The sequence below is a fragment of the Sus scrofa genome, chromosome 2, assembly GCF_000003025.6.
Source record: "Sus scrofa isolate TJ Tabasco breed Duroc chromosome 2, Sscrofa11.1, whole genome shotgun sequence".
Classification (NCBI taxonomy): domain Eukaryota; kingdom Metazoa; phylum Chordata; class Mammalia; order Artiodactyla; family Suidae; genus Sus; species Sus scrofa.
In genome coordinates, this window is record NC_010444.4 from 6,089,811 (window position 1) to 6,117,235 (window position 27,425).

At 61.6% G+C, this 27,425-nt stretch overlaps 4 protein-coding genes across 11 annotated transcripts; 1 reads left to right on the plus strand and 3 right to left on the minus strand.

The window, feature by feature from the left end:
• On the minus strand, positions 725 to 5,689 carry TMEM151A (transmembrane protein 151A). The gene is made up of 2 exons (XM_003122499.4): positions 5,446 to 5,689; positions 725 to 3,159 (listed from the first exon to the last, which is right to left on the minus strand). Exons 1-2 carry the CDS (start codon positions 5,518 to 5,520, stop codon positions 1,828 to 1,830), a joined length of 1,407 nt encoding a protein of 468 aa, XP_003122547.1. The 5' UTR covers positions 5,521 to 5,689; the 3' UTR covers positions 725 to 1,827.
• YIF1A (Yip1 interacting factor homolog A, membrane trafficking protein) lies at positions 7,939 to 12,155 on the plus strand. 6 transcript variants are annotated; one of them, XM_013994064.2, is made up of 9 exons: positions 7,941 to 8,169; positions 8,864 to 9,075; positions 9,229 to 9,333; positions 9,476 to 9,554; positions 9,791 to 9,922; positions 10,991 to 11,048; positions 11,147 to 11,302; positions 11,769 to 11,862; positions 11,953 to 12,155. In XM_013994064.2, the coding sequence occupies exons 1-9, from the start codon at positions 8,139 to 8,141 to the stop codon at positions 12,097 to 12,099; spliced, it is 1,014 nt and encodes a 337-aa protein (XP_013849518.1). In that variant the 5' UTR covers positions 7,941 to 8,138; the 3' UTR covers positions 12,100 to 12,155. The 6 variants fall into 6 exon arrangements, with proteins under 6 accessions (XP_013849520.1, XP_013849518.1, XP_013849522.1 ...); XM_013994065.2 differs by having other exon boundaries at positions 7,943 to 8,169; positions 9,791 to 9,844; XM_013994066.2 differs by lacking the exon at positions 11,147 to 11,302 and having other exon boundaries at positions 7,939 to 8,169.
• Positions 12,537 to 19,614, minus strand: CNIH2 (cornichon family AMPA receptor auxiliary protein 2). Of its 3 annotated transcripts, none has more exons than XM_021082810.1 (6): positions 19,123 to 19,614; positions 14,470 to 14,538; positions 13,982 to 14,029; positions 13,628 to 13,740; positions 13,383 to 13,526; positions 12,537 to 13,177 (listed from the first exon to the last, which is right to left on the minus strand). In XM_021082810.1, exons 1-6 carry the CDS (start codon positions 19,576 to 19,578, stop codon positions 13,150 to 13,152), a joined length of 858 nt encoding a protein of 285 aa, XP_020938469.1. In that variant the 5' UTR covers positions 19,579 to 19,614; the 3' UTR covers positions 12,537 to 13,149. The 3 variants fall into 3 exon arrangements, with proteins under 3 accessions (XP_020938469.1, XP_003353811.1, XP_003353812.1); XM_003353763.5 differs by lacking the exon at positions 19,123 to 19,614 and adding an exon at positions 18,258 to 18,675; XM_003353764.4 differs by lacking the exons at positions 13,982 to 14,029; positions 19,123 to 19,614 and adding an exon at positions 18,258 to 18,414.
• On the minus strand, positions 20,628 to 26,633 carry RAB1B (RAB1B, member RAS oncogene family). Its single transcript, NM_001123173.1, is given in 6 exon segments — positions 20,628 to 20,822; positions 20,919 to 21,050; positions 24,319 to 24,414; positions 24,528 to 24,623; positions 24,915 to 24,987; positions 26,620 to 26,633. Coding segments are annotated over 6 exon segments (606 nt in total).

Here is a 27,425-nt window from a genome sequence, read left to right on the forward strand (position 1 = left end):
CCGGGGGTGGGGGGGAGATGCCAGCCATTCTCGGCAGTCGTCTAGTTCCCCCCGTTGGCCCTTGTGGTGCCTATACATGGATTAGAAAAGGGTGCCCTCTATCCTGGGGGGTGCAGCTCCATGCCAGGACTGGAGCAGTGGCCCATAGGCGGGATTCCACCTGCACTGGCCCTTGCACAGTGAACACCCTGCCCAGCCGTACACATGAAGATGTGGCTTCCAAGAACCTCTGTGGCTCCACCCGTGAGTGAGGCCCTCCCTTTGCACTTTGCCATCTTCAGTCCTCACACCTTGATTTGGGGCTGGCTGTTTCCAGCTCTAACCTGCCCAGCGCCCATTCCCTGGGATGGATGATACCAAGAGCCACCAGGGAAACTCCGTCTGTGCCACAAGCCAAGCGGCTTTCTTCCCCCTCTGGGGTACACTCCCTTAGTCCTCAGCACAGCTAGCAGCGAATGGAAAGCCCTCCTGGGCTGGAAGCAGGGAGCACATGGACAAGCCCTAGACGTGACCCAGATACCAGGGGGTTGGAGTCAGTTGCTCAGAGCAACTCAAACCTGAGTCTCAGAGGCCCCAGGCCAGGCAGAGTGGTTCCGTCTTGACTCACCCTTTCTTGGGGGTGCCGCAGGCCCACCCTGCATCCCCTCTCAGACCCAGCGTGTCCTACTTAGTGTTTGTTGTGGTGGCCTTGCCCCCGCCACCCAGAAATGCACGTGAGAAGACCTTCCGTTTCATACCTTTTATTGGATCTGCATCTTCTCTGCCTCCTCCCTTCCCCGCCGGCCCCTGAGAGGGGGTGGAAGCCCCAGTTGGAAGGGAAGGGACTCTCTCCTCCCTGGGGAGGCATGGTGTCCCCTGGGCCTAGGCCCCAGTGATGGGGGAAGCAGGGGCCTCCATGACAGAGCAAGGGCATCGTCCAAGAGGCTGTGGCCGGGGCCAAGGCCCCTCGGATGCCCCTCGGATGCCCTGAGCCCTGTGGGTCATCAGGAAGGTGAAGAGCAGAGAAGTCGGGACGTGTGCGGGGCCGACAGAGGCAGACGTGGACTCCAGGGGGCAGGAGCAGAGCGCAGGGGCTGTGGGATTGAGGAGGGGCCCTGAGGAGGAGCCCAGGTTGCAGGGGTGGCTGGATGTGGGGGAGGGTGCACCAGGAGAAACGGCGGGCGTGGAGTGGATAAGGCTGTGCTCCAAGAACCAGGCTCCCAGGAGAGGGCATGCCAGCAGGGTCTGATCAGGGACTGGCCCTGAGCAGAGGCCGAGGGCAGGCGGGGAGGGGCCTGTTAGGGAAGAAGGGCGGGGACTTTGGGAGGGTGGTGGGGCCGAGGCGGGGGTGCTGCCATAGCCAGCTCTTCAGGCTCCTGGATGCCAACCCCGTTGGGCATGGCCCCAAACCACCAATTTGTGCTTCTGGGTTGCTCAAGGGCCCCCCTCACAGGGCCTCAGCCATGCAGGGAAGAGTCCACAGGCAGCCCTCTGTTGCAGGCAACGGCTGTCCCCAAGACTCCTCCCCCCACCCCAGGCTTTCTGGAAAGTTCCTTCCCGGCCCAGCCTGAGAGGCCCCCAAGCTAGATCTTCTTCCATCGCCAGGGGTGCAACATGGTGGGGGAGGAGGGAGGGGGAGCCATGCCGGGACAGTTCATAGACTCAACCTCGTGGTGTCCAGTCCCCCCAAAATGACCCCGGGTCCCTGCACGTTGTCTGTTTAAGGCCCCCCCACCCCTCCCCCCGGGCGCTGGTCTCTTTTCCCTCCTGTTTGGACAACGATTACTCAGGCATCAAAGCCCCTGGTGGGACAGCGCGGAGAGGACCGCTCTGGGGGCCACGTGGGTCTCAGAGGGCACCCTGCCCGTCCCCCTGGCAGCCGCTGTCACCGTGGACAATGAGCACCGGGAAGTAAAGGGCGTCCTCATAGCACGGCGGGCTTTCCAGGGGCTCCGTGTCCTCCCCGCGGCGGCCCAGGGGTCCCCCGCTGAGGCTCCGGAAGACCCCGGGTGTGGCCCGGCCCCCGGCTCCCAGCGACAGGCGGCTGCGGCTGAAAGGCAGGCGGGGCCCGCTGGGCCGGGCCGGGGGCAGCGAGTTGCTGCTGACCGAGCGGCGGCAGCGCTGGCAGCCGCGGAGGTAGGCGCCCGAGCCGGCGCCCATGACCACGGCCTCCGAGTAGCTGGGCACCAGCTGCCGGTTGGAGCAGATGTGCCACTCGAGCTCGGTGAAGTCCACGGTGGCCACGCGGGAGAGCGGGGGCGCGCTGGGCACGGCGCCGGGCGGGGGCGAGCTGGCGCCGAAGAGCTTCTCCACCTGGTAGTGCACGTGGGCCGTGCCGTAGGCGGCCACCACGCGCAGCGGCCAGGACAGCGTGGCCGCCGACACCAGCCAGAAGACCCAGGCGCGCGCGTACCAGGGCGGGCTGCGCGGGTCGGCGAAGACCATGAGCGACTCGCGGAAGTCCACGTCCTTCAGGTGCATGCCCTCGCGGGCCTCCAGGTAGTCGTCCAGGCCCTCGTTGGCGCTGAAGAAGCGGGCCCTCTGGGTGAGGTACGACGCCTCGGCCTCGGCGCTGCCGAAGCTGAAGCACTTGGTGAAGCGCAGCCGCGTGGCCGCGTGGTCAGCCAGGCCCACGAGCTCCTTGGAGACGTCGCGGACGCCGTGCGCCGAGTAGTCAAACTCGCCCCGGGCCGTGCGGCTGTCGGCCCTCTCGTGGTAGACCTGCGTGGTGGTGTAGGCGTCGCCGTTGCGGTAGCGGGTGATCTGGCGGGTGCGGCGCACGTAGTGGTAGCTGGTGGCCTTCCACCAGACGCAGGGCGGCGCCTGCTGCAGCCGGCGGATGAGGGCGAGCACGGTGTGGGCGTCGGTGCGCGGCGCCTGGCATGACCGCACGTGACAGTGCCAGCACTCGGCCAGGTAGAGGAGGTAGAGGAGGGAGACAAAGGCCAGCGGGATGTAAAGGTAGCCGTCGGAGCAGGGGCTGGCTGGGTAGGTGGGCGGCGGGCCCCCGGCCCCGCGGGCCAGGGCCGCCTCGGGCCCCAGGACCAGCCGCGGCACTGTGGCCAGGCGACACCAGGCCACCACGGCACCGCAGGCGTGGATGAGCAGCGTGAGGAGCAGGCACTTCCAGTGCGACTCTCGGCACAGGGAGCTTCCCAGGGACTGTTTCAGGGGCCGCTGCTGCAGAGTGGGCAGAGAGGGGGGAAGCGGGGTCAGTGCCCGGCCATCGGCTGTGCCCGCCACTTCACTGAAGGCCCGCGGCGGAGGTGGTGCTGCCCGCCCCCCACTTTACAGAAGAGGAAACTGAGGCTCTGGGGGACTGAGCAGCTTGCTCCGGGATGCATCCTTCTAGGTAACTCTTGGGAGAGCTGCAGGACTCGAACCCAGGCCTGTGTGCCCTCGGCCTGTCCTCTCATCTCTCAGATGCCCTGTCATCTCTCAGTTAAGGGCACTTAGGACAAAAGAGACCCAATTCTGCTAAAAGAGAGGAGGACCCCTCCCCCAAAAAGAACAACAACAACAAAAAAACACCCTAGTCATTAAGAAAACAAAGTTTTGGTATGGACTGCTCTCAATTTGCTGTGTGATCACAGCCATATCCCTGCCCTCTCTGGGCATTGATTCCTGAACTTGGTGGTGTGGGAAGCCACGGGGGCTGGGGCTCTAGGGGTGAAGAGCATGGGCTTTGGAGCCCGACTGCCCGGGATTTGGTGCTGGCTCCACCACTTTACTGCGTGACTTGGGCAGGTCCCTCATCATCTCTGGACCTCAGTTTCCTCATCTGTAAACTGGGGTTGTGAGGATTCAATGAGATCATACGTGGGATGATCTTAGCACAGGGTCTGGCCAGCCATGGGAATAAGTATTATTACTGCCACCCTGCAGTTCCGTCTGGCCTCCGGTTTCATGAGGGACAGCAGGAGGCTTGGGAGAGGCTTTTAAGAAAGTGAGAAAGAGAAAGAGAGAGAGGTGTACATGGGGGGGGGGAGCAGATGGAGGGCCGGCCTCCACTCCCCATCTGTGCTGAGGGAGGGGGCGGGACACAGCTGCTGGGCAGCAGGGACCACTCCCTGGCCCAGGGGGTTTGGCACATCCTCCCTGGCAGGGCTGCCAACCTGGCCCCCTCCTCATCCCCAGGTGCCTATGGAGAGAGAAGGAGGAGGAGGGGGGAAAAAGGGGAGAGGGAAGAGGTGGTCTGGAGGAACCAGCAGAGGGGCGGTTAAGGCCCCCCCCCGCGGCTGACAGTCCCATCAGGCCTTGAGAGACCCAAAAGGAGAGGAACTGCCCCCAGCCCAGCCCAGAGCAGCCACCCACCACCCCGACCTGCAGGGCCAGTCAGAAGCACATACCTTCATCCATCACCCCTCTCCTCCACCCCACCCCATGTTCAGCAAAGACCCACCCACCAGGAATGTGCAGGCTGCCTGTTTACCCAACACACCAGACCCCGACCTGTGCCCAGGGCACACCTCCCCCACTGTAACATGGTGCACAGGTGTGCACACACACACACATACACACACACTCATACCCCACAGACCAACCCCCCCAGCACTGGACAGAGATGCACACACATGTTACATATTCTCTGAAGCCCAGGGACACACCAGCCCCTTACCTACCACAGTGCACACCCGCCACCCCCACCCCTCCTCCAACCTGACACCCACACCCTATAGACTCCACAGGGAGACCCCCCCCCCGCCCACAGGATGTGCTCACAGGCACTCAGACATTCCCACTTCACCCAAGGCAAGGGGCCCACCGACCCTCACCTGACTACAGGGCACATATGTTCCGCTCGAGGTGTGAGCGCTCCCACTGGCATTCGCACACCCACCATCCACTCACCACCTATCATCCCCAGCTCCCTACACAGGGCCGCACACCCCTGCAGATCCTCTTCCTGGCTAGGACGCAGGAGGGGCCGTTCTGAGGGTCCCACCCAGCAGGATAGGCCCTGGGGCCTCACCATAGGGAGGAGGAGAAGGGGTACCAGAGGCCTCCTCCCTTTCTCTTTCCCCTCCTCCCTCCGCTCCCCGCCCCCCAGGTCCCTGCTACTGTTGCTGCATTGCAGGCGCCGCCTGGACACCTCGTGAGCCGCTGGGCCGGGCCGGGCCGGGGGCCTGACCCCGGGGCTCTGAGGATGAGGGGCTGCGCTGCAGGATGGGGACGCGCAGGGGTCAGGTGCTGACGTCATAGGAGGGCGAGGCTGGATGAGGGGGCGCCGGGGGTGGGAGGTGCCCCCCAAATCCCTTCCCAGCCGCCCCACCCCGACCCCCACGCAGGCCCCTAGGCCCCGGGACCCCTCGCGGGATGCAGACTACCCAATGACGTCATTGGCCGCCGAGGCTGCGGACCTCCCTCCTCAGCCCCCGCCCCAGGGGTCGCCCCTTCCCTTGGCACCCCCGTCCCCCCGCGCCAGCCTCGGCTCGGCTCCGTATCCCCACCGCACGGCGCCGGTACCTCCTCCCGCAGCGTCTCGCCGTCCGGGATGAGCGCGGGCACCTCCCCGCCGTCGCCACCGCCGCCCTCGGGCATGGTGTCCAGGCTGCACGGGCGGCCCCCGCCCGGGCCCCGGGCATGATAGGGGGGAGCGCGGAGGGCTGCGGCTCCGCCCGGGGGGACGTCCGCTCGGCGCAGCGGCCGCGGAGGGAGTGTGCGGAGCTCGAGCCCGGGCGCGGCGGCGGCGGCGGCGGCGGCGGCAGAGGCGGCGGCGGCGGCGTTGGCGGCCGCGGTGCCCGGCGCCCCGCCCTCCGCTGACCCCGCCCCCGCGGCACCCGCCGCGCTGCCGGCAGCGCCTGGCACCGCGGGCGCTGCCCCCGCCCCTGAGAAGCCCAGGCTGGGCGGCCGGACACCTGCTTTCCCCTCCTGCTGCGCTCGTGCTTGGGACCTCGGACGAATCCTTGTTTTCTGGGGCCTGAGTCTCCCCCGCTGTAAAATGAGGAGGGGGGATCCCGAAGGTGGGTGGGTACCGACCGATTCCCATCTCTGAGGAGTGGGTCCAGGCCTAAGCCCACCCAGACCCCCCTCCTTAGGCCTCGATCGTGGTAGGGGGCAGTTAGAATCCTGAAAGGTGAGGTGAGTCTCATTAGCTGGACACAGGCGCTGTGCTCCACTTAGAGCAGGCAAGCAAGAGGCCTGGACCCCCAGGGCCCTAGGCTTTGTGACCTTGAGTCAGCACGCTGTAACCCCAACCTCAGTTTTTCCACCTGAGAAACGGGGATGAAAAGGTGTTGGATTCAATGCACATTCATCATGCGGGGCAGGGGAGTGGGATTTGTCCTTCATGAGAGGACTCCTTCCCAGATCCTGCTGGCCTCAGTGCTGCTCCCTGGCCCTCAGGGGCCTCAAACCTTCACTTCAACCCCTGGGTCAGGGCCTAGCCCCCAGGGTAGAAAATCACTAGATAGAGGACATAGGGAGCTGCAATGCTAGGTGGGTTTGGTTTGGTTTGGTGACTTTTTTTCCCCCAAAGAGCAATTCAGAGACCACTTGGTCAACACCTCTACCCGTTTAAAGATGAGGTAACTGACATGGTAGAGAGAGGAAAGAACTTAACCAGGATTTCATGCATTTATTTTTTATTTATTGGGCACCGGTGTTTATTGAGTGTCATCTATATGCAAGTACTGTGACACATTCATAAGTATTGTGAAGACCAGGAAAGAAATGGAGAATGACACAAGCCCTGTCCTCATGGAATTTACATCCAGGGCAAACCACTGCACCCAGAGAAAGCCTAGAACCTGGCCTCCAGCCTCCACCCCAAGCCAGGTAAGAACTCTGTTCCCTTTGTCTCTCTGAGAGGCACAAGTTGATCTCACTCTTAAAGGATAATTTGATTTTGGACAAGTGGGTATGAGGGGAAGAGCATCCCAGGTGGAGGGACTTCTGGGCAAAGGCCCTACTACTGGACCATGTCGACTGAGTTCAGAGAGCAGGAAGGTCACCTGGTGTAACTGGACACTGGGTATCTAACTAGAGGCAGGTCGCAGAGGACCTGATCTTGCTGGAAATGGTGGGTGGAGGCCTCCAAGAAGGGCGGCCCCCAGAGGCTGTCTTTGGGGAAGGTGGGAGTGAGAGAAAGGTGGAGAGTGAGGCTTGTGGGGAGGGGGGTGTCTCACTTCTAGATGACTGCTGGGCTGGCAATGACTCAGGAGTTTCAACCACAGCTTCAGGAGGTGAATCAGCACACCTCCACTCACAATCGTCTGGAGAGTCGTGGGACAAGTCTGGCGCAGGATCCTATCCCAACTCTATTACCACCCAAACTCTGGGACTTAAGACCTGGACCTCAGTTTTTCAACCGTGTAATGGGTGTGTATTTGTGTGTGTGTGTGTGTGTGTACAGCTCAGGCCCTCCCAACATCCTGGGGTCGGCAGCTGTGGCTGTAGGGCATTTCAGCACCAGAGGATGGACAGCAACCGCGAGGAAAGGAGGGGTGGGAGGCGGGAGGAGCAGTCAGTAAGTATCCTGGAGCTCGCTTGGCCGCGCTGTCACTGCTCGGCCGGGCCTCCTACCAACACCTCCTCGGGCTGCCAGGGCTCTGCGCCAGTATGGAGGACGGGAAGGAAAGCTAGCATTGAGAGGGAGGGGCAAGAGCCCGGAGGGACAGGGCTTGGCTACAGCCCCACCATCCCATTCCCTCCTGGAGTACGTCCCGCGAGTGAATCTTCACCCCTGGACTCCAACCGCAGCCCGCCTCCGCCTAGTCTCCGCCTGCTGTAGTCGTGGCAGGGCGAGCGTCAAATGGCCACTGCGCAGGCGCGGAAATAATTCTCAACATCCTCTTACCTTAACCCACCTATTGGCTACTCCGCCGCGAACTAACAAATCCATTATCCAATCCAAGAGCGGATTAAATTGCTCCGCCTATTCTGCCGCCCGGAAGTTGACGGCTGCCGAATCCGCATCAGCGAGGGCGCGCCAGTAGCCAATTGAGAGAGGGGAGGGGCGAGTCCGCGCCGCGGAGGAGCCAATGGCAGGCGGCAGGGGATGACGCTGTGGACATGGCTGCTGCAGTCGGACAGTACAGAGACGTGTCGGGCTGTTCTGTAACCTCGGTCCGTGCCCAGGAAGCGGAGCAGCTGCCCCACTAGTATTCTTACCGACCAGGCGACGCAGCGGGCCCTCGGAGAGAGCGAGCGTCGGGGCCATGGCTTATCACTCGGGCTACGGAGCCCACGGTGCGTGGGGCGCGGGGCGGGCGGGGCGCGGACCGACCAGCCGGAGGAGGGTCGGCGGCGCGGCCCGCTCACCCTGAGGGAGAGGGGCGGCCGTGACCGCTGCCCAGAGTGGCAGATGTCACTCGGGTTCCTGCATCGTGAGACTCAGCAACGCGTCCCGGACTTCGCCCTCTTGGCCTAAACCTGAGATCAGATCCGGTGGTGACAGCACTACTGGGATCCCCGTGCCCGACTCGGACATGATTGGGGTCTGCCTCCCAAACTTCCTTTCTCTGTCGTGACCCTGGTAGACTTGCTGACCATTACCCAGGGCCTCCGTGTACCCAGCCGTCGCCTTTACCGCCCTTGTTCATGGGGGATGCCCTCCCAATTATCTTCTCCACCTAGCAAACTCAGTCTCCAAGGCTTAGTTCAGAAATCACTTCCCTTGAGAAGCCCCCAGGAACCCTCATGGGGGCACCCAATTCCAGGGGCTGCCTCAGCTCTTTCTTTGCCCACTTTTAGCATCTCTTGAAACAGATTACTCATCAAAGTTCTTTCTGTGTTAACTACTCCTCATCCAGCTAGAATTTCCTTCACTGATTGCTTGGTGCTCCCAGGACCCATACAGGGCTGCCCAGCCTGGGGACGGGGCAGTGGTTTGGGCTCATGCTTGGTATTCCTGTCACCTACTCTGGTACCTGCAAACCCACAGGCTCCAAGCACAGGGCCCGGGCAGCTCCGGATCCCCCTTCCCTCTTCGATGACACAAGCGGTGGTTACTCCAGCCAGCCAGGGGGATACCCAGCCCCAGGAGCCGACGTGGCCTTCAATGTCAACCACTTGCTTGGGGACCCAATGGCCAACGTGGCTATGGCCTATGGCAGCTCCATCGCCTCCCATGGGAAGGACATGGTGCACAAGGAGGTGTGGCCCACCCCCAGGGCAAGGGGGGCAGGATTTCTGCCCAGGGCTGGGGCATCACGGGGTCCCACCCAGTCCTCCTGGTAGCCCTCAGGGGAGGAGCACCCTGAGGTCCAGGGTGCGGCTTGCCCACAGCCTCCTCTTTCCACCTCCCAGCTACACCGTTTCGTGTCTGTGAACAAACTCAAGTATTTTTTCGCTGTGGACACAGCCTATGTGGCTAAGAAGCTAGGGCTGCTGGTCTTCCCTTACACACACCAGGTGAGCTGCCTCCCAGGGCGGGCCCCCTTGCCTCCCTCATCCTGCCGCAGAGTCCGATCCCCAGATCTCAACCCCCCTCGTTCCTCTCTTCTTGTTTTTTCCCTCTAATCCGCCGCTGCTGCTGCGCCGCCGCCAACACCAGAACTGGGAAGTGCAGTACAGTCGCGATGTGCCTCTGCCCCCTCGGCAAGACCTCAACGCCCCCGACCTCTATATTCCCAGTGAGTCTTTGACCTGGGCTGGGGCATGTGGGCAGACTTGTGCCCTGAGGCACCGAGAAGAGAGAGGCGCACGTGTTGATTCAGCATCTGCTCTTGGTGCTTTTGTGTGTGGCTTTCGTGGTGTCTCTAGACACCGGGTAGAGCAGGTGGACAGAGTGGGATGACCAGGAGGCAGCCTCCTGGGTGTGCCATCAGGGTACTTCCGGCCACTTGACTTGAACCCTGTCCCTCCTCAGCCTGGACCCCAGGGTGTAGACCTGGCCCTGCAACTTCCAGCTCTGGAACCTCAGGTGCTTTCACCCTTCTGAGTAACTGGAATTGCCATGGTTCCTACCACAAAGGACAGGAAACTGTGGACATTCAGCGAGGTGATGTGCGTGCTGAGCACAGGAATCGGCAGCAAATAATAGCCCTTATCACTGTCATTACTTGCCCCCCAAGGCCTGCTCCAGCAGCCCCTCCTCTGAGGAAGCTGTCACTCCCTTCTGGGTCCCACAGCTGTCCAACCACATGGCCTGGGTCAGGCCACCCACACGGTGCTGTGGCTGGTGGACCCTGGTCTGAGTCCTCTCTGTCCAGGGACTGCACAAGGCGAGGCCCATAGTGACATGAAGGAGTGGTGGCGGGCCTGGGGCCAGCCCTCCGAAGGGCTGCCAAGAGGGCAGCCAGTGGCAGGGAGGGCAGCATGACAGCCCGTGGCCCTGGAGAGTCACAGCTTCTTCTTCCCCCTCATTCTGCTTCCCTGTCATAGTGGCGGGTAAGGCAGGAACCACCATCCCCTCTCACGTGTCAACGCCAAGGCTCAGAGAGCTTTGAGTATATTTGAGGCCACGTGGCTGGTAGTTTGGTTCCTACTCCATGTCCTTGTGGGCACATCAGTTCTCGTGGTGCCTTCAGGGGGCCGAGGCCAGGACTCATGAGTTGAAATTGCTGTGAGAGGCCATCTCCCACCTGAGCTTTTGTGAAAAGAGCAGAGGTCCATGTGGCAGGGTGGCCAGAGCTGGAGCCAGTACAAAGGCCAGACTTAACATTTCTGGCTGAGGTCAGGTCACCCCCATGGCCTGGACTGCTGGGACTGCCTGGGTTGTCTGCCGAGCCTGCCTTTTGGTCCATCTGGCCCCTGCCTGTTGGTCTGGGATGAGCAATGACCTTGACCTGTGATGTCGTTTCTGAGACACAGCAGGAAACTTTAGGGAGTTTCCTAGTCCAGGGACAGGGCAGGAGGAGGCCTAGTGGTCCTGAGAGAAGGGCAGGGTGGCATTTACCCAGGGGGAAAAGGCTGCACAGGGAGGGCATCCCAGGCAGGCAGGCATGTTGGGAAATCCAGGGAAGGAAACACTGCGGGTGAAGGGGTGACTCCGAGTACCTAGGTGTGTGTTGGGGGTGGTGCACTGGTGGAGAAACCAGGCTGATGACATGTCTCTGGCTCTTGGCAGCGATGGCCTTCATCACCTATGTGCTGCTGGCTGGGATGGCGCTGGGCATTCAGAAAAGGTCGGTGCCAACCCCTTCCGCATCCCCAGCACTTCCCCGCCCCTGCCACAGAATGGCTGGTTTGGGACTCACCTCTCCCCACCCCCACCCGGCCACAGGTTCTCCCCAGAGGTGCTGGGCCTGTGTGCAAGTACCGCGCTGGTGTGGGTGGTGATGGAGGTGCTAGCCTTGCTCCTGGGCATCTACCTGGCCACCGTGCGCAGTGACCTGAGCACCTTCCACCTGCTGGCCTACAGTGGCTACAAATATGTGGGGTGAGCAGCTGTGGACCTCAAGGGAGGCCGGCCTGGGTGGGGGGGTGCCGGCTGCCTGGACTCCTGGCCTGTTGAGCTGCAGCCTCGAATTGTGACCCTGGACACTCTCCGCCCCTCTAGCTCTCCTCTGCTAGGGGACCACCTGTCTCCCGCATCTCCTTGGAACTGTGCAGTGTTGCTCAGGAGGTCAGGGGCGTATTGAGCATCGCCTGGGAGCACAGGAGAGAAAGGCCTCGAGCTGGGGTGCTGAAGGGGGTCTCAGATCCAGGGCCTCGGGCTGAGCCCTGGCCTTGCCGTTTCATTCGGAGTCTAGGTCCCTGTGGGTCCCATTCGGGGTCAGGGGCTCCAGTGACGGTAGACCAGGTCTAGGCTGGGCTCGGGGTCCTGGCAGGCGGGCTCAGTCTCAGACCTGGATGCTTGGGAGGGCTCCAGCCTTCTCTTCCTCCCCCGCCCCTGCCCTCTGCAGGATGATCCTCAGTGTTCTCACGGGCCTGCTTTTTGGCAGCGATGGCTACTACGTAGCGCTGGCCTGGACTTCGTCTGCGCTCATGTACTTCATCGTGAGTCTGGGTCGGCCGCTCTTTGCCCGGGTCAGAGCTGGGGACAAGCCTCCCCTCCCGGCCCAGCTTCAGCTCCCTCCTGTCTTCCAGGTGCGCTCTTTGCGAACTGCAGCCCTGGGCTCCGACAGCATGGGGGGCCCGGCCCCCCGGCAGCGCCTCCAGCTCTACCTGACCCTGGGAGCTGCAGCCTTCCAGCCCCTCATCATATACTGGCTGACTTTCCACTTGGTTCGGTGACCCCTGGTCCCTGCTGGCACTGATTTTTCCATACAGCGAAGATTTGGTTTCCTTGATGTCGTTTGACCCTTGTTTCTGGGGCTTTGCGGGGGATTTGCTAACACTGCTGGGCCTTTGCATTGCCCGGGGCACCAGGCTCAGGCCTTCTTGGAGCAGGGGAACCCAGGGTGGGCTTCCTGGGGCTGGCGGCCTTGATATGGCCTCAGAAGGTGGATGGAAGTGTTTCAGCAGAAATAGCTGTTGATCTGTGGCTGGGAAAGTGAGGCTGGAAGGGGGCAGCTGCTAAGGAGACGTTGAAGGCTTCTGATCCATTGAGGGGCTCCCTGGAGGGGTTCTTGGGGTGAGCCTAGCTGTGCTGTTTGAGGATTTAGCTCAGGGCTGCCCCCTACACAGTCCCTTTGCCCCCATCTCGTCTATGAGCCTTTCAGGAGCAGAACTGGGGCCCATGTGTTTGCAGTAGTTTATTCATATTTTGTCACAAATGGCCGGGAAGGGGGTGCCGGACTCCTCCAGGCAACATAGAAAATAGGTCCAAGAGACAGGGGAGGCCGGGACTGGGACAGCTGGGGATGGGAGGTTGTCTGGAGAGAGAGCCTGGGGGAGGGGAGAGGGCAGACTAGGGGTGGGGCTGCCCCCCTGCTGAGCCTGCTCATTCCCGGTGTGGGTACCCCCCCACCTGCAGGGGGAGCCTCAGGGTGAGGGGTGGAGGGGGCGGCCCAGAACTTCCAGGGTCAAGCCCTGCCCCATGGCAGGGTCTAAGTTCCCCTTGAAGCGGACAAGGCCGGAGGTCCCGCCCCTTCCAGGACTGACTGCCATGCCCACAGGCTGGCAGAGGAGCCCCTATTTAGAGCTCTGCCCAGCCCTCGTCCAAGGGGAGGGGGCTCTGAAGGCGGGAAGTCCCCGCAGCAGCAGTTTGGGGGGTGGAGAGGAGGCTGGGGGCACCAGTGCCCCCTCCCTCCCCAGGGCTGAGGCCTCTGCGGCCCAGGGGCAGGGCTGGGGGTGCACAGGCGTCCGGTCCGTTCTGGGCTCGCTCCCTGGCCGGCTTCCCCCTTAGAAACTCACCAACGTATAAACCATACTGTGGGAAGACAGGCAGTGGGCCGAGTCACAAGTAGGCCCGGGCAGTGGCCACCGGCCACCGACCGTGTCACGCCCTAGGCTGCCCTCAGTCCTCAAGGGCAAAGGGCAGAAACTTGGGGCCCAACCATTCCTGAGATTGGAGGGATAGCGCCTGGAGCATCCATCCCTTCCCTGACTTCTGACTGCCGTGGGCAGAGCCTCACCTGTACAGGTAATAGAAGAAGGAGAGCAGGTAGAAGGCGAGTTTGCACCAGGACTCCTTCTGGCAGTAGTTGAGGATGTCAGCATTCATGATGGAAACCGCATCATACATGACCTCCGAGCCATCTGCAGGGCGGTGGAAGTACCTGGGGGGAAGGAGGGGCCTGAGGGTCCACCCTCGAGGTTCCCACCCCCATCCTGCCCAGCTCCCCCACCGCACCCTCCCCGAGGCAGCTGCTGCCCTCACCTCCAGAGGTGGTAGAAGAGGAGGGGGATATTGAGGCCCAGGGTCACCCACTCTGCTGCACACAGAAACATCAGACAGAAGAGGCCGTGGATGGAGTATTCTGGGACCACCAGCTGCGGAGGGAGGGAGAGAAGTCAGCGGCCAGGAGCTAGGACAGAGCCAAGCTTCAAGGGCACTTGGGAGGTGGCCCACCCACCAGGACCTCCGAGGACTAAAAGGGCCTCTAGCCTCCCACTCCTTCCCACGTGGCAGAGCTGATCGAATAGGCCCCAGAGGAGGAAAGCCAGGCTCTGGGTCACAGAGAGTGGGGCTGAGCTGGCCTGGCAACCTCCTGCCCCTAGCCCTGACACTGACCTTCCTCAGGAGGCAGCAGATGCGTTCGATGTTTTTTAAACGCTCGCGCTGTGGGAGGAGGAGAACACCGCAATGGGGGAGGGGAGGAGCAGGCCTTGGGGGCTCCCTGCCATCCTCCCGCGCCCCCCACAGCCTTGCACGTGGCCGCCAGGGGGCGCCAGAGCAGGTTCCGCAGCACTGCCGGCGCGGCCGGGAAGCAGCCGCGCCGTCCCCATGGCGACCGTCACCATGGAGGGATCTTCACCCGCGTCTCCACGGCAACGGCCCAGAGCCTAGCAACGGCTGCCCCGCCAGGAGGAACCCGAGCCCTAAGCTCGCGCCAGGTGTCTGCCGGGGGCGGGGACAGACAGAGGAAGGGGCACGGCCGTCAGTTCCCCTACCCTCTCCCCCGCCCATGCCTGTCTTCCAGTCCCCCGCCGCCCTCCACCTGGGACAGATGGAAAGACAGACGGACGGACACACCTCGGCACAGCACATGTATCACTTACTGCCCGCGCTGGGTTCCCCTGGTCGATGGGGTTCTTGAAGTCGGTCCGCAGCTCGTCAAAGGCTATGATCTGGGGAGGGGGGTGCGTGCCCGTCAGGGTTGGGCCGGCAGCTTACGGCCCCCCACCTGTTCTCCCTGCATAGGGAGTCACACATGGGGATGGGACCAGATGGTGCTTGCTGCAAAGGTGCAGGAACTGAAGCCCGGGAGGGGTGGGGCCCGGCCCAAGGTCACACAATCCTTTGCAATGGAATCCCAGTGTGTCGATGACCAGTTCAGGATGTGGCCACTACCTCTCCATCCAAAACACCCCCAAGAGATGGTGCCCTCCCTGCTGGGCCCTGCGCTGAACACTGGGGCCCCAGAAGCCTGGGACACAACCCCCGCCTGGGAGGAACCACAGGCTCACAAGGAGAACCGTGAACTACACTCCAGATGATTGGGGCTGTGGAGTACAGGAAGAACCTGGGCTGGGTGCCTGACCCAGCGCGGGATGGGATGGGGAGTTCAGGCTGGACTCGCAGTAGGTGTTTCTCTGGTGAACAAATGGGGGAAGGGCAGTCTGAGCAGCAGGAACGGCAAGTACAAAGGCAGAGGGTTGAAAGAACAAGGAACATTTAGGAAGCTAGCTGCAGGTTCCATGGGGCTAGAGTGAAAGTGTGAGGCGCGTGGGAAGAAAGACAGGGATGGTGAAAAATGGGCTGGAGAGGTCGACAGCGCCAGACGTGGGTGCCTTGGGAGGCCGACCAGATGTTTGGACTTTAGCACAAAAGCAAAGGGGAGCCACTGAGGGGTATAAAGCAGCAGAGTGGGGCAGTCAGATCGATGTTTCAGGACAGACTGAGCAGGAAGTACAAACTGGCTACCCAGTCCCAGCCAAGAAGACATACACGATGCTTCCTCTAGGCCAGCAGGCTTTAGGCTTATCAGTTCATTAATGCTTTGCAACAACCTGATAACAATTACTGGGATTATCACTTTAGTTTTGCAGATGAGGAAACTGAGATAGACTTGACTTGTCCAAGGCCACATAGCTAGTTAGTGGCAAGCCATGATTCCAGACCAGTGAGACTCCGGAGTTAATGTTTTGGCCACTTTACTATACTCAGGTCAGACCAGTTGGGGGACTGTTGAAGTGCTGGGGCTGGGGTTGGGGGAGAAGAGGCGTGACGACCCGAGTGGAGAGTGGCAGTGGGGATGTGCGGTGTGGGTGGATTCCAGAGCTACTAAGACGCCAGACTCCAGAGGGCTCGAATGGCAGTGAAGTGGGGCAGAAGGGTCCAAGGTGACTTTGGATGTTGAGGCTTCTGGTGGACGGCAGTGTGGTCCCTGAGATGGGGACTTCTCGGGTGTTTGAGGGGCTGGTGGGATGGGCTTGAGGGAGCTGGCATGGGAGGACGGCTGGCAGAGGAGCCGGCCCACCACCTCCAAGCACCCTGGACCAGATACGGCTCGAAGGGAGAGAACATGGGCTTCCTGGAGGGAACTGGGGCCATCTGGAGCAGCCCCTCCCAACTCCCCACTGACTCTGGGCAGCCGCCTGCCTGCCAGGCACAGCAACAGGGTCCAGCAGGGAGCGGAAGGGTGCCGTCTGTCTGCCCCAGAGCTGGCACCACCAGCAGGCGGCGGGTGTCGCGCCTCCCACCCCCCAGGCTGCTTGGCGCTGACTCAGCCCCCTGGAACAAACAATCCCCCACGATGACAGCAGACACGCGTCACTCACCACCAGTTGCCTAGCAACCACTGGGGCCTGGGCCCAGGTCTGCGGTGGGATCTGGGGTCCTGCCCGGGAAGGTTCTAGTTCTTATCCATTTGGATTGAGGACCGCACCTCCTCTCCCCACCTGCACACCCCTTGGCAAGCCTGGCTCTGGGCACTCTGCTGTATAAGCAACAAGCCCACTTCACCAAGGAGGAGACAGACTCAGGACGGGAGACTTGCTGTGACTGCCCAGCTCAACAGCTGAGCGAATACAGTGCCTGATGCGTAGTAGGTGCTCAATAAAAGGGTTTTTTTTTGGAAAAAGTCTGGGCCCTTTCTCCCAGCCTGGCAGCCCCATAAGGGCTAAACCTGATTCATCCTGGTCTCCCCCAGTGCTGCCCAGGGCCTGGTTCTCAGGAGCATGGATACAGGTGTGTCGGATGGAGGACCGCCCTGACGATCCCCGAATCCCTGAGGACAGGGACCCCCGGAAAGGCTGGGGGAGGCCTCTGGATGGGGAGAGGCCCCAAATGGGGCTTCTTGAATTCCAGGAGCCTTTCTCCCAGCTCCGGGTGCCCAGCCTGCGACCCTCAATTCCTTCCAGTCTGTAAGACGCCAGGCCTCCTGCCACCAGCCCACAGGACTGTTCAAGACCCATGCGTGATGAGCTACGAGGCTGAGCGAGATCAACATGGACCCAGGGAGATGGAGGGAGGGAAAGAGAGGAAAAAGCCCACAGAAAGAGAGATGCAAAGCCAGGGAGAGAGAGGGCTGTAGCTGGGGGGGGGGATGTGTGTGTGTGTGTCTGAAGGTGCCTGTGGGGGCTCCCTCCTCACACAGGAGGGGAGCAGTCAGAGTCCACTGAATCCTGATGTGAGAGACAGGCCGCAAGGGGACAGCAGGGAGTGATGAAGGAGAGACTGGTCAAGAGCCAGGAGGACCACGGAGCAGGCAGGCAGCAGGTCCCAGGAAAAGAAAGTGAGGAAGTGGGGAGACCAGGAAAGCACCCGGTGAGGCCACAGGGAGGAAGAGGAAGGCAGGCTGGGGTATGGAGAGGGAGACGGCGGCGTAGACCGGAGGTGTGTGCTGGATGCACAAGCAGGGACGCTGAACCGAGTGGGTCAGCGCCGAGATGCACAGGCCATGTGGAGGGGATCCGGGTGGCGGCCCAAACCTCAGGGCGCATAGGAGAGTGGGCAGTGGAGGGGTAGGGGCAAGAGCCCCAAACAATGAGCTGGAAGCTGATGGATTATTTTGTAGGGAACAGAAGGGAGACAGGCGGGGGGTGGGGGCACGAGAAGGACCCCAGGAGTAGGGGAGAGAGGGACCTTCTCTAAGGGGAGGCAATCAGGATAAAGGATGAGAAATGGACATTTTCAAGAACCAGGTGTGAGGCAAGGCGGGAGTGAGAGACAGACTGAAGCAAACAGGAGACAAAGGGGAAAGTGGGGGCAGGAAGGGGAGGGGAGCTGGAAAGTGGGGAGGAAACCTAGTTGGGGGGGGGAAGGCCAGACAGGAGGGGGTAGGGAAACCCAAGAAGAGCTGGTGGTAGGGGTTAGGTCTCTGGGGCTGCTTAGAGCCAATTACTGCTGGGTCAGGGGTGGGGGGAGGGGTGGGAAGGGAAAGGGTTAATGGGCCCTGCGATCTGTGGGTCCTGTAAACAGATGCAGTTGCCATAGCAACCGGCTCCATCACTCCGGCTGGAAAAACCCACAAAGGGGGTGGGGAGAGCAGACAGACAAACTGCCCAACGGACAAACGGGGGTGACTAGATGGAAGCGGGGGGAACAGGAGGCGGAAAGGAGCAAGAATCCCAGAATTCCGCCCCACACCCCAAGGCTGCATGGGGCAGGGAGGGGGGTCAGGGACCGACTGACATACCCACAGACAAGCGGGGGCGGTGGAGGAAGGGGGGCACCCCCGCGCGAAGGAAGCCGATGATGGGGGTGTTAATGGGGCGAACAGAAGCCGACCGACAGCGGAGAGGAGGCTCCAAGTTTCTCCGGGCCCTGAGACCATCCGCCCGGCCCCCTCCCACTCCGTGCACCCCCTGCCCCCACCCCGCCCCCAGCCCCAGCCCGGCCTTACGTGCCAGATGACAAAGAAGATAAGGGAGGCGCACAGCACCAGGGTGAGCATGTAGCAGAACGCGGCGAAGGTGAACGCCATGGCCCCCGCGCCGGGCGGCGGCCCGGGGGGCGCCAGCGCGGGGCCCGGGCGCAAGGGGACGCCCCCCGGCCCGCGCTCAGGGCCGGCCGGGCATGGCCCGCAGGGCTCCCGCGCGGGCTCGGGGGACGCAGGCGGCGCGGCCGGGCTCGGGGCCACGGGGCCGTGGGGCGCGCGGAGCACGGGCCGGTGGGCTCAGGGGGCGCGTACGCTGCCGGCGGCCCGGGCCCCGATCGTTCATCCTGCGATCCCTCGCCCGCGGCTCCCTCGCTCTCCAGCCCGCGAAGCCGGCGGGGCGGAGCCGGGGGCGGGGCCGCCGTGCGAGCAGCCTCGGGCGGGCGGGGCCGGGGCTCCGCGCGCCCCTCCGCCTGCCCGGCCCGGGCGCCACCCCCGCCCCAACTTCAGGGACACGTAAGCACGGACGCACAGCCCTGGCATGCCCCCATCCCCCACCCCCCCACCGTGCCACCCCACGAACCCACCACAGCCACACTCGGTCCACTCAGACGGGCACACACACATTTCTGCCCTCACACACCGTCAGAGACGGTGGCCCGAGGTCTTAGCGCGAAGCACTTGTCACAGTCCCGGGAAGAGGGGATGAGGGGGGAAGAGACACCTGGCTTGAACCCAGAACGAAGCCAGGAGAGGGGGCTGAAGGGGACGCCAGCCAGGCACCAGGCCCCCACCCGCGCCACCCCTGGCGGCTCCTCTAGCTGGGGCCCAACTCCACATCCCGGCTGTGCCCCCGTGTGTGGGCGTCGGCAGCGCCTCTCCAGGTACTCACTGATGGCCGCCTGCCTCCCTCCCTGCTGGAACCGTGCTGGGCCCGTGGGGACGGACCACAGAAGCACAAGCAGGCAGCTCTCCTGGCTTTAGGAAATGGGTCAAGGACTTTCAACAGCAACCCTACGACACAGAGCCCAAGCCGGGACCCCTGTGTAGCCCACCAAGACCAGGGCTCCAGTTCTCTCCCCACACCCCAGGGCGCCTCCCACCACAGACCACACTCAGCCACCACAACTTCCTTGCAAAAACCCTCGGCTCCCCCGAGGGCCAGTGGAAATTTATTTATTTTGTCCTTTCTGTCTTTCCCCAAGTGGCTTTTCCTTGCAAAATGCCTGACATGACACCAAAGGGGAACCTGGGGTGGGGGGGCACCCCGAGGGGCAGCCCAGGGACTTAAATACAAGCTGGAGGGCAGGGCAGAGGTGGGATAGGCAAGAGACAGCACAAGGGACATGGCTTCTCAGGTAGAGATCAAAGGTTTGTATTTGTGCAGGAAGAAGCTGTGTCAGAGGGCAGGAGGCCAGGATCCTGGGTGGGAGGGAGGAAGCGGAGAGGCCCCCAACCCTGGGCTGCACCCACGTTCCCAGAGAAGTAGCGAGGGGATGAGGATCTGCCCTATGAGCTCCAAGGGACGGAAGGGGGAGAATAAGCCAGATGTGCTGCCTCAGGGAAAGGGAGGAGGTGCTGGCAGAGTGAGGGTTAAGGCTGGTGCCCAGCCTCTGGCGCGGTGGGCCTCCCGCCTCCGCCTGCCTTGGGGACAAAGGGGCACGGTGGGCAGGCAGCACATGGGCCTGGATCTGGCAAGGCAGGGGGCGTCAGGAGCAGGCTCCCTCTGGGCTCAAAACACAGGCCCAGTGCGGCTGCCCGCCCACCTGCCCTAGATGTGCTCAGACCCCGCTGCAGCTGGACGGCTCGAGCTGAGAGTGTGTGTGGGGGGGGGCAGGGAGGAGAGGAAAGTGGGCTGCTGGGCCCCGGTGGCCCCATGCCCGTCCTGAGGTCCGGCCCAAGGCCCTGGAATCCCAGGGTCCTGGATCTCCTGGTCCCATTCCTGGCCCCAGGTGCTGACTGCAGCCGGGGGCAGGAGAGGCCAGGGAAGCCCTCGGCTCTTGGGGAAGGGGGATGCAGAGGGACAGAAGGCAGAGGGTAAGGAGAGAAACCCACTGCAGCATACGTGGGAGGGTGGGGCGGGGCGGGGGGGAGACAGACAGAGGAGCCCTCATCCCAAAGGAAGGTGTGTGGTGGGGTATCTTTTAAAGTCACTAGAGGCAGCAGCAGAGTAAGCCCGCACCCCCACCCCAGCCACAGGTCCTGGGTGTCCTCCCACGGAGGCCCTGACAGAACCAGGGCTCAGGGTGGCAGGCAAATGGGCCAGAGGGAGATGGGGAGCCCAGGACACCCCAAAGCCACAGATTCAAATGCCCCAGGAGAGGGAGGCACCTCTTGCCCCCTCCAGGGGCATCATCTGGAGAAGGTGCCCCTCCTGTCCCACCCCACGAGCCCCTCCTAGCAACAGCCGCCACCAGCCTGCTTCACGGGGGTGCTGTCGATCTTGAGGTTGGGCCGCTCACCCCCTGAGGCTGCCCCAGGCCCCATCCGCTTTTTGATCTCAGCAGCCATGGTCATGAACGCCTGCTCGACATTGGTAGCGTTCTTGGCACTCGTCTCCAGGAAAGGGATGCCCAGGGAATCCGCAAATTCCTGACAAGGGGAGAGGAGAGGTGGGGAGAGAGGGTGACGGGCAACAGGCCCCAGCCCCGCCCCCACCCCAGGGCGGCCTGGACCGAGCCTGCTCACCTTGGCCGTGGTGTTGTCCACCACCTTCTTGGTGGTGAGGTCGCTCTTGTTGCCCACCAGGAGTTTATTGACATTCTCGCTGGCGTAGCGGTCAATCTCCTGCAGCCACTGCTTCACGTTGGCGTAGGATTCCTGGAGGGACCAGGTCAAGAGTGCTTTTGCTCCCAACTCCCACCCCTACCCTAGGCCTGGAGAACAGGGGCTGTGAGGGGAAGGGGGCCGTCTGGGGCTCTGGAGAGAGGCAGGAGCCCCGGGCTCGGGGACCCAGAGGAGGCCCCTCCAGGCTTAGCTCTCCCTGCCCTCCTCTGCCTGAGACCCCACAAGCCAGGCCCAGCAGAGCCCCGGCCGGCTGCCAACAGCCCCAACACCTAAACAGCTTAGGTCAAGGGCCAGCCAGCCCTGCTTCCTGCAGCTGCTTGTGTCTCCGAGACACAGAAGGCCTGACCACACAGAGGGAGCAAATGGCGTCAGGGCAAACAGGCCAGACGGAAGACAGAAACGAGGGTAACAGGTTAGCAAGTCTCAGGAGTTCCCGTCGAGGCTCAGTGGTAACGAACCTGACTAGTATCCACGAGGACCCACGTAAGATCCCTGGCCTCGCTCAGCGGGTTAAGGATCGGGCGCTGCTGTGAGCTGTGGTATAGGTCACAAACTGGGCTCAGATCTGGCGCGCCTGTGGCTGTGGTCTAGACCAGCAAGTGCACCTCTGATTGACCCCTAGCCTGGAAACTTCCATATGCTGAGGGTGTGACCCTAAAAAGAAAAAAAAGAATCACTAGGTCCCCCAAGCGGCCTTTCAGTCCCTTTAAGGTTTGACATCTTGGAGCCCAGTGGTACATGGAGGACTTTCTCAGAGGAGACCCTGGCTTATGTGGGGGACAGGCATCCTGGGAACAGGGCCTAACATCTGTCCTACTTCTGGCACCAACAGCCTCCTCACTCAGCCTGGCTCTCCCAGCAGCCTGCCACTCCCCACCCCCCACCCCTGGCACGTGGACAAAGGACAGAACTTTTAGGAACACACTTGAGCTAAAGCCACTTTCCCTTCTTTGGAACCAGAGGCCTGGTGACATCACACTGGGTTCAAACACACGCCTCCTGCCGTGTCCCAGGCTGGGCACGGGGTTCAAATGATGGAATCCTGCCTGGGCCCTGCCCTGAAGCACTTAGGGGACAGTGGAGGACCCTACTAGGATACACATAATGAATGGCCAGACAGGACACGGCAATCAGCGCTGGAGGAACAGAAGGCAGGGGCTGCTGGAGCTGCAAGTCCATCTCTGCCTGGGGAGGGGCGGATACCGCCAACCTACCCCCCACGGGGATGAGCTGGGCTTGTGGGGGTGCGGGTGGAGGGAAGGGGAAGGGTGCAAGGGGAGGAGCTGACATAGCCCTGTCGCAGAATGGGAGGGACACGAGGCAGGCCCGAGCAGAGGGTCTCAGCCTGGTTAAATCTGAGACAACCAGGAGCCAGGGGAGGTTTTCCTAGGAAGGGGCAGCAGGAGGACACCTGTGTTCTGGGAAGAAAGTCCTGGCAGGAGTGCAAAGGCCAGATCAGAGCAGCAAGAAGACGGAGGCCGATTGGGAGATGGCTGGAATAATCCGGGGAAGAGAAGCTGTGCCACGAGCCAGGGAATGAGGCAGAGGAGAGCATGGGGGTTAGAGGCGGACCATCCTGCTCTGCGGTTCACTGTGTGACCCTAGATAAGTCACGTGACCTCTCCGAACCTCAGTTTCCTCACTTTTGAAAGACGGTACCTCCCGGTGGGGCTATTGTGAGCACAAGATGATGAATGCAGGCCTGTCTCATAACAAGTGCTTAATTAGTGAGAGCTGCTATTATCCTCATCACTGCTATTATTATGAAGGAATGGATCTGAGAGAGGTGATGGGAGGAACAGAGGGGCCCTGGGACTGGCGGGATGGGGGAAGGAAGGGTTTTCTGATGCCGCCGACAGGGGCTCTGTTACACAGATGAGGATGCAGAAGCTAGCTCAGCAAGGGATGGTAAGACCAGCCCAGGCCATGCTGAGTTCTGCAGAAGGCCCAGAGGCTGCGGAGGGGCAGGAAAGAGGGTACTGGGAAGCACAGAACACTGGGTTCAAAGACTGGCTCTGCCCTCCCCAACAGTGAGACCATAGGCAAGAAACCTCTCCAAGCGTGTCTACAACACGGGGACCCCACTACTTAGTTCACTGAGTGACACCGTGGGGATGAGAGTTAATAGACATGACGTGTCGGCGGAACGTAGGACACGAGGAGATTCACACCAAGAGCTGTTCAGATGCAGAAATGACAGAACGCAAAATAGAAGCCGAACCATGAAGTGGCCAGCACTGTGCAGGGAGAGTCAGGAGGCGGTTCGGGGCAACCAGGAAGCATGAGATATGGGGCTGGGGCGAGAGCACCTGAAGCACCAGTAGGAAGTCACAGAGAGAGACTCTAATGCAGCAGGAGATGGAACAGCTGAAGATAGTAACTGTTCCAAGGAGAGAAAAGAGAATGCAGTTAAAAGCCACAACAAGTTGATCGTGGCAAAAACCACAATGAGGTCCCAGCATGTGGCAGGTGGAGTTCCCTTGGTGACCTCTGTCCGAGTGGAGCACAGCTCACCCATAGTTTATCGTCCAGGAGGCCTGGGGAGCCAAAGAGCCCAGCTGCCCCTCAGAGCAAGGACTCCTCCCGGCCTGGGCTGATGTCCTCAGGACTTGGCGCCGTTAAGCAACAAGATTTAAAGACAACAAAGCAGGTAGAATCAGTAGGCCTGGGCTTTCTGTCTCTGCTACTTAACTGGTTGCAGGGCCCAAGCGAGTCCCAGCATTCTGACCCACTTCCTCACCTGTGAAAGGGGAATATAACCCAGACCTCTCGAGAGTGGTATGAACACCAAGGGGCTGTGACAGGATCTGTGAGCTCCAAGACATGGAAGGACTGCTTCCTGCTGTTAACACCACCACTGCTGCCAACGACACACGAGTAATGCTGCCACAGCAGACACAGGGCTCCCTGAACTCTGCTCACCCTGGGCCCAGAACACAGGGCTCCCTCACTGCCTTGGGTGAGGCCCTCTACCTGCTTCTCCAGTGTCTCCACCCAGGAGGCCAAAGGACCAGCACATCACCCAATCGGCTAACTAAACACCCACAAAACACAGGTGCCTGGAAGGCCCAGGACAATGGCAAGTTTGATCAGGAGGCAAGGCCTGGTCCTGCCAAAACCCTGCAGCAGGGCCTGGGGAGGATCTGTCTCTGCAGCTGGTTCCATCCTTGTGAAATGAATCTGAAAACAGTCAACTTCCCAGGCAGCCTCAGGAAGCAGAGGATGGGCACGGTAAAAAGAAGCAAAAGCCAAAGACTTGAGGCTGAGGAGGCAAAGCAGGGGATGGTGAGCCCAGGGGTACCTGGTCGGTGACGTCATACACCACGATGATGCCATGAGCCCCCCGGTAGTAGCTGGAAGTGATGGTCCGGAACCGCTCCTGGCCAGCTGTGTCCCACTACGAGACAGTCGGGGGGAGGGGCAGGTGAGCCCCGGGCTCCGGGCCCAGAGCCCCTCCCCTCGCGAGGATGATGCCTCTGCACCAGGGACTCGGGGAGGAGCAGCACTCACGATCTGAAGTTTGATGGTTTTGCCATCCAGCTCAATGGTTCGGATCTTGAAGTCCACCCCGATGGTGCTGATGTAGCTCTCTGTGTACGTGTCATCCTAGAAGATCCAGGGCCAGGGAGATGGCCTGAGCGAGCAGGTCTGAGGCCCATTAGGAGAAACCCCCCTCCAGTTCCCTGCCCCAGGTGAGCTCCTAACTGCTGAGCCCCAGTCCTCAGCACCCCACCTTGCCAGCCCTGTGCCCTTGTTCAGTCAGAGACATTGCTGGCAGGTCCTGCAACTTCATCCTTGGTCTCCCGGGTCTTGCATAACTCTGCTCGGCGTTGCCCCCTCTCCCTCCGGCCACCAGCCAGGACCCCAGATGGCTGGAATGGGAAGCTTCTTACTCACAGCAAACCGCAGGAGCAGACATGACTTGCCCACGCCCGAGTCACCAATCAAAAGCAGCTTAAACAGGTAGTCACTGGAGAGAAAGGATGGGAAGGGTGAAGGAAGGCAGGGAGCCCACCTGCCATCATCCTGCAGTGACAACTACACGGCCTTCTCCCACACTGCCAAGTGGGCCTCGGACTGCAGTACTAAGGCCACACGAGATCCTCCCACAAGTCCTGGGATGGGGAGGGCTGACCACTCGCCATAACTCCGCTGGCCCAAAGGGGTGAACCTGAATTCCCACTTTATAGAGAAGGAAACCGGGGCACAGAGAGAAACACGACTTACAAAGGATCACAATCAGTTAGGTGACCGAGCTGGGCATCCTGCCCTGATTCCTGATAGACTCCACTAGTTTGGGGTCCAGCCAGAGCTATTTAGGGAAACTCTCCTATGCTGCCCTGTGCCACACCTGGCTTGGCAGGGAAGGCCCCAGAAGCGGAAGCCAGGACCTAGCCTAGAACTTGGTTAGTGACTATGTCAAGAGCCTGGTATGCAGCCCTTAAGAAGTGATGGTCAACAAGTGGCAATGATAACAGTACTGAGGTCCTGCTCGTGCCCGGCCCTGTGCTAGGTATTTCACATTCATCATCTCATTTGAGCCTCACAATAGTCCAATGAAGTGAGAGTTCTTATTCCCAACTAATGAGGAAACCAGAGGCCGGAGATGAAGAGCGACTTGCCCTAAGTTACACAGTTGTTAACTTGCACACTAGAAACCAGGTTTCGACGCCAAAGTCTCTGTAAAAGCCTGCTGGTGCCCTTCTCTGTTCCCCCTTGATAATCCAGCTCAGAGCTTCTTCACCCGTCCCCAAGGAGATCCGAGGCCTGGATCCGAAGGAGAAAAAGGAAGTGGCAGAAGAGGAAGGTAACTGACACTTGGGGAAAACTGTCAATGACAGACAAGTCGAGGCAGAGATGTGGGCCACCTACCCGTAGGGGGAGTGACCAAGAAGTGAGGAGAGTTTGAGGAACAAAGAATCCCACTGGAAGGGAGGAAGCAAATGCCACATTCATCTAAACTTCCTCGGCAGTGTGACGGCGGCGCCGGGGGCCTGCGCAAAGGTGAGGGGAGGGCGGGAAGGGACCGGCCGCCGAGAGCGGCAGAGCCATTTGACCCAGGCGAGGGGCAAAGCGGGAGCTCCGCAGGGCAGGACCTGCGGGAGAACTACCAGAGGGCTAGCCCCCAGAAACCGGATTCCGGGAGGACGGGACAGCAGGGTCTGCGGCCCGGCCTAAAAGGCCCGAGCCTGGACCGAGACCAGAACTACCCGATGACTGGCTCCAAAACGCCCGGACCATCGTCAGCACCCAGACCACCACTCTCAGGCAGCAGGCGGGAAACTGAGGCCTGGAGAGACCCGGGCTGCATGGTCACCTGACCGATTAGGCCTGGAAGTGCCAGTGCCTCAGTCTCCAAGCGGCACCCCTCGGGGTCACAGTCTCCGGACCCGAGTGCAAGAACTCGGGGTGCAAAGCCGGGGTCCGGGGGCCCCCGGGGGAGGGGGCAGGACCCGGATGTGAGGGGGGGAGGTCAGCGGAAGAGGGACCCGGATGTGGGGGCGCCGCGCAGTCCTGACCCGGGCCGGACAACCCCGGTAAGCGTACAGCCCCGTACTCGGGATCGAGGCTGCGCCGCACGGCGCGGGCGGGGCTCACTCACTATTCGGGGTTCATGGCGGCGGCGGCGGCCCGCTCGGTCGCTCCCAGTCGGCTCTGCTCCGCCTCCCGTTCCAAGATGGTGGCCGCTCCGCCCCAGAGGCCCCGCCCGCGACGCGCAGGCGCAAATCTTCCCGTCTGGGGCCTCGCCGCGTTGCTTCTCGGAACTTGTAGTCTCCTTACAGTGTCCAACTCACCCTCCCTGCGCAGGCGTAAACAGGGGAGCCCGAGCCTCGGAGCCCACACCCCACCATCGCCGCGCAATGCCTTCTGGAGCTTGTAGTTCGCTCTTAGAAGTACCTGGGCTTGAAGACCGCGCTCAGGCGGCTGACCACGACCCGGTGTTGGATGCTCCGTTAGGTGCTGGGGTCGACACGTTTCACGTCTGTCTGACAGAGGCATTCATCCTTACGCTCTCTGCTCCCGAAGCTGGGAGCATTAGTAAAAGTTCATTTATCCGAGGTTCTTCGTGCGTTGGCGCTCCTAACTCCCAGCAGCAACCCCAGGAAGAAGGTGCCGCCCATTTTATAGATGAAAAAAATCGAGTCCCGGTAACTCGCTCAAGGTTCAAGAGCTTAATAAAAACTAAAGCTCAGTCAAGGCCCGCGGTCTCAGGACAGAGCCAGACGTGAGCGAAACACACCCACACCCCTCCCTTCCTCGCAGCCTCTCCGTTTGAACCCCCAACCTAGAGACGTCAGCGAGACACACACGCTCTCACACTCACTCCCTCGCAGCCTCTCCTGAACCCCAGCCTAGAGACGTAGATACGCTAGGACCCCTCGGCCTCCGCTCCAAAACAAGCCCGGC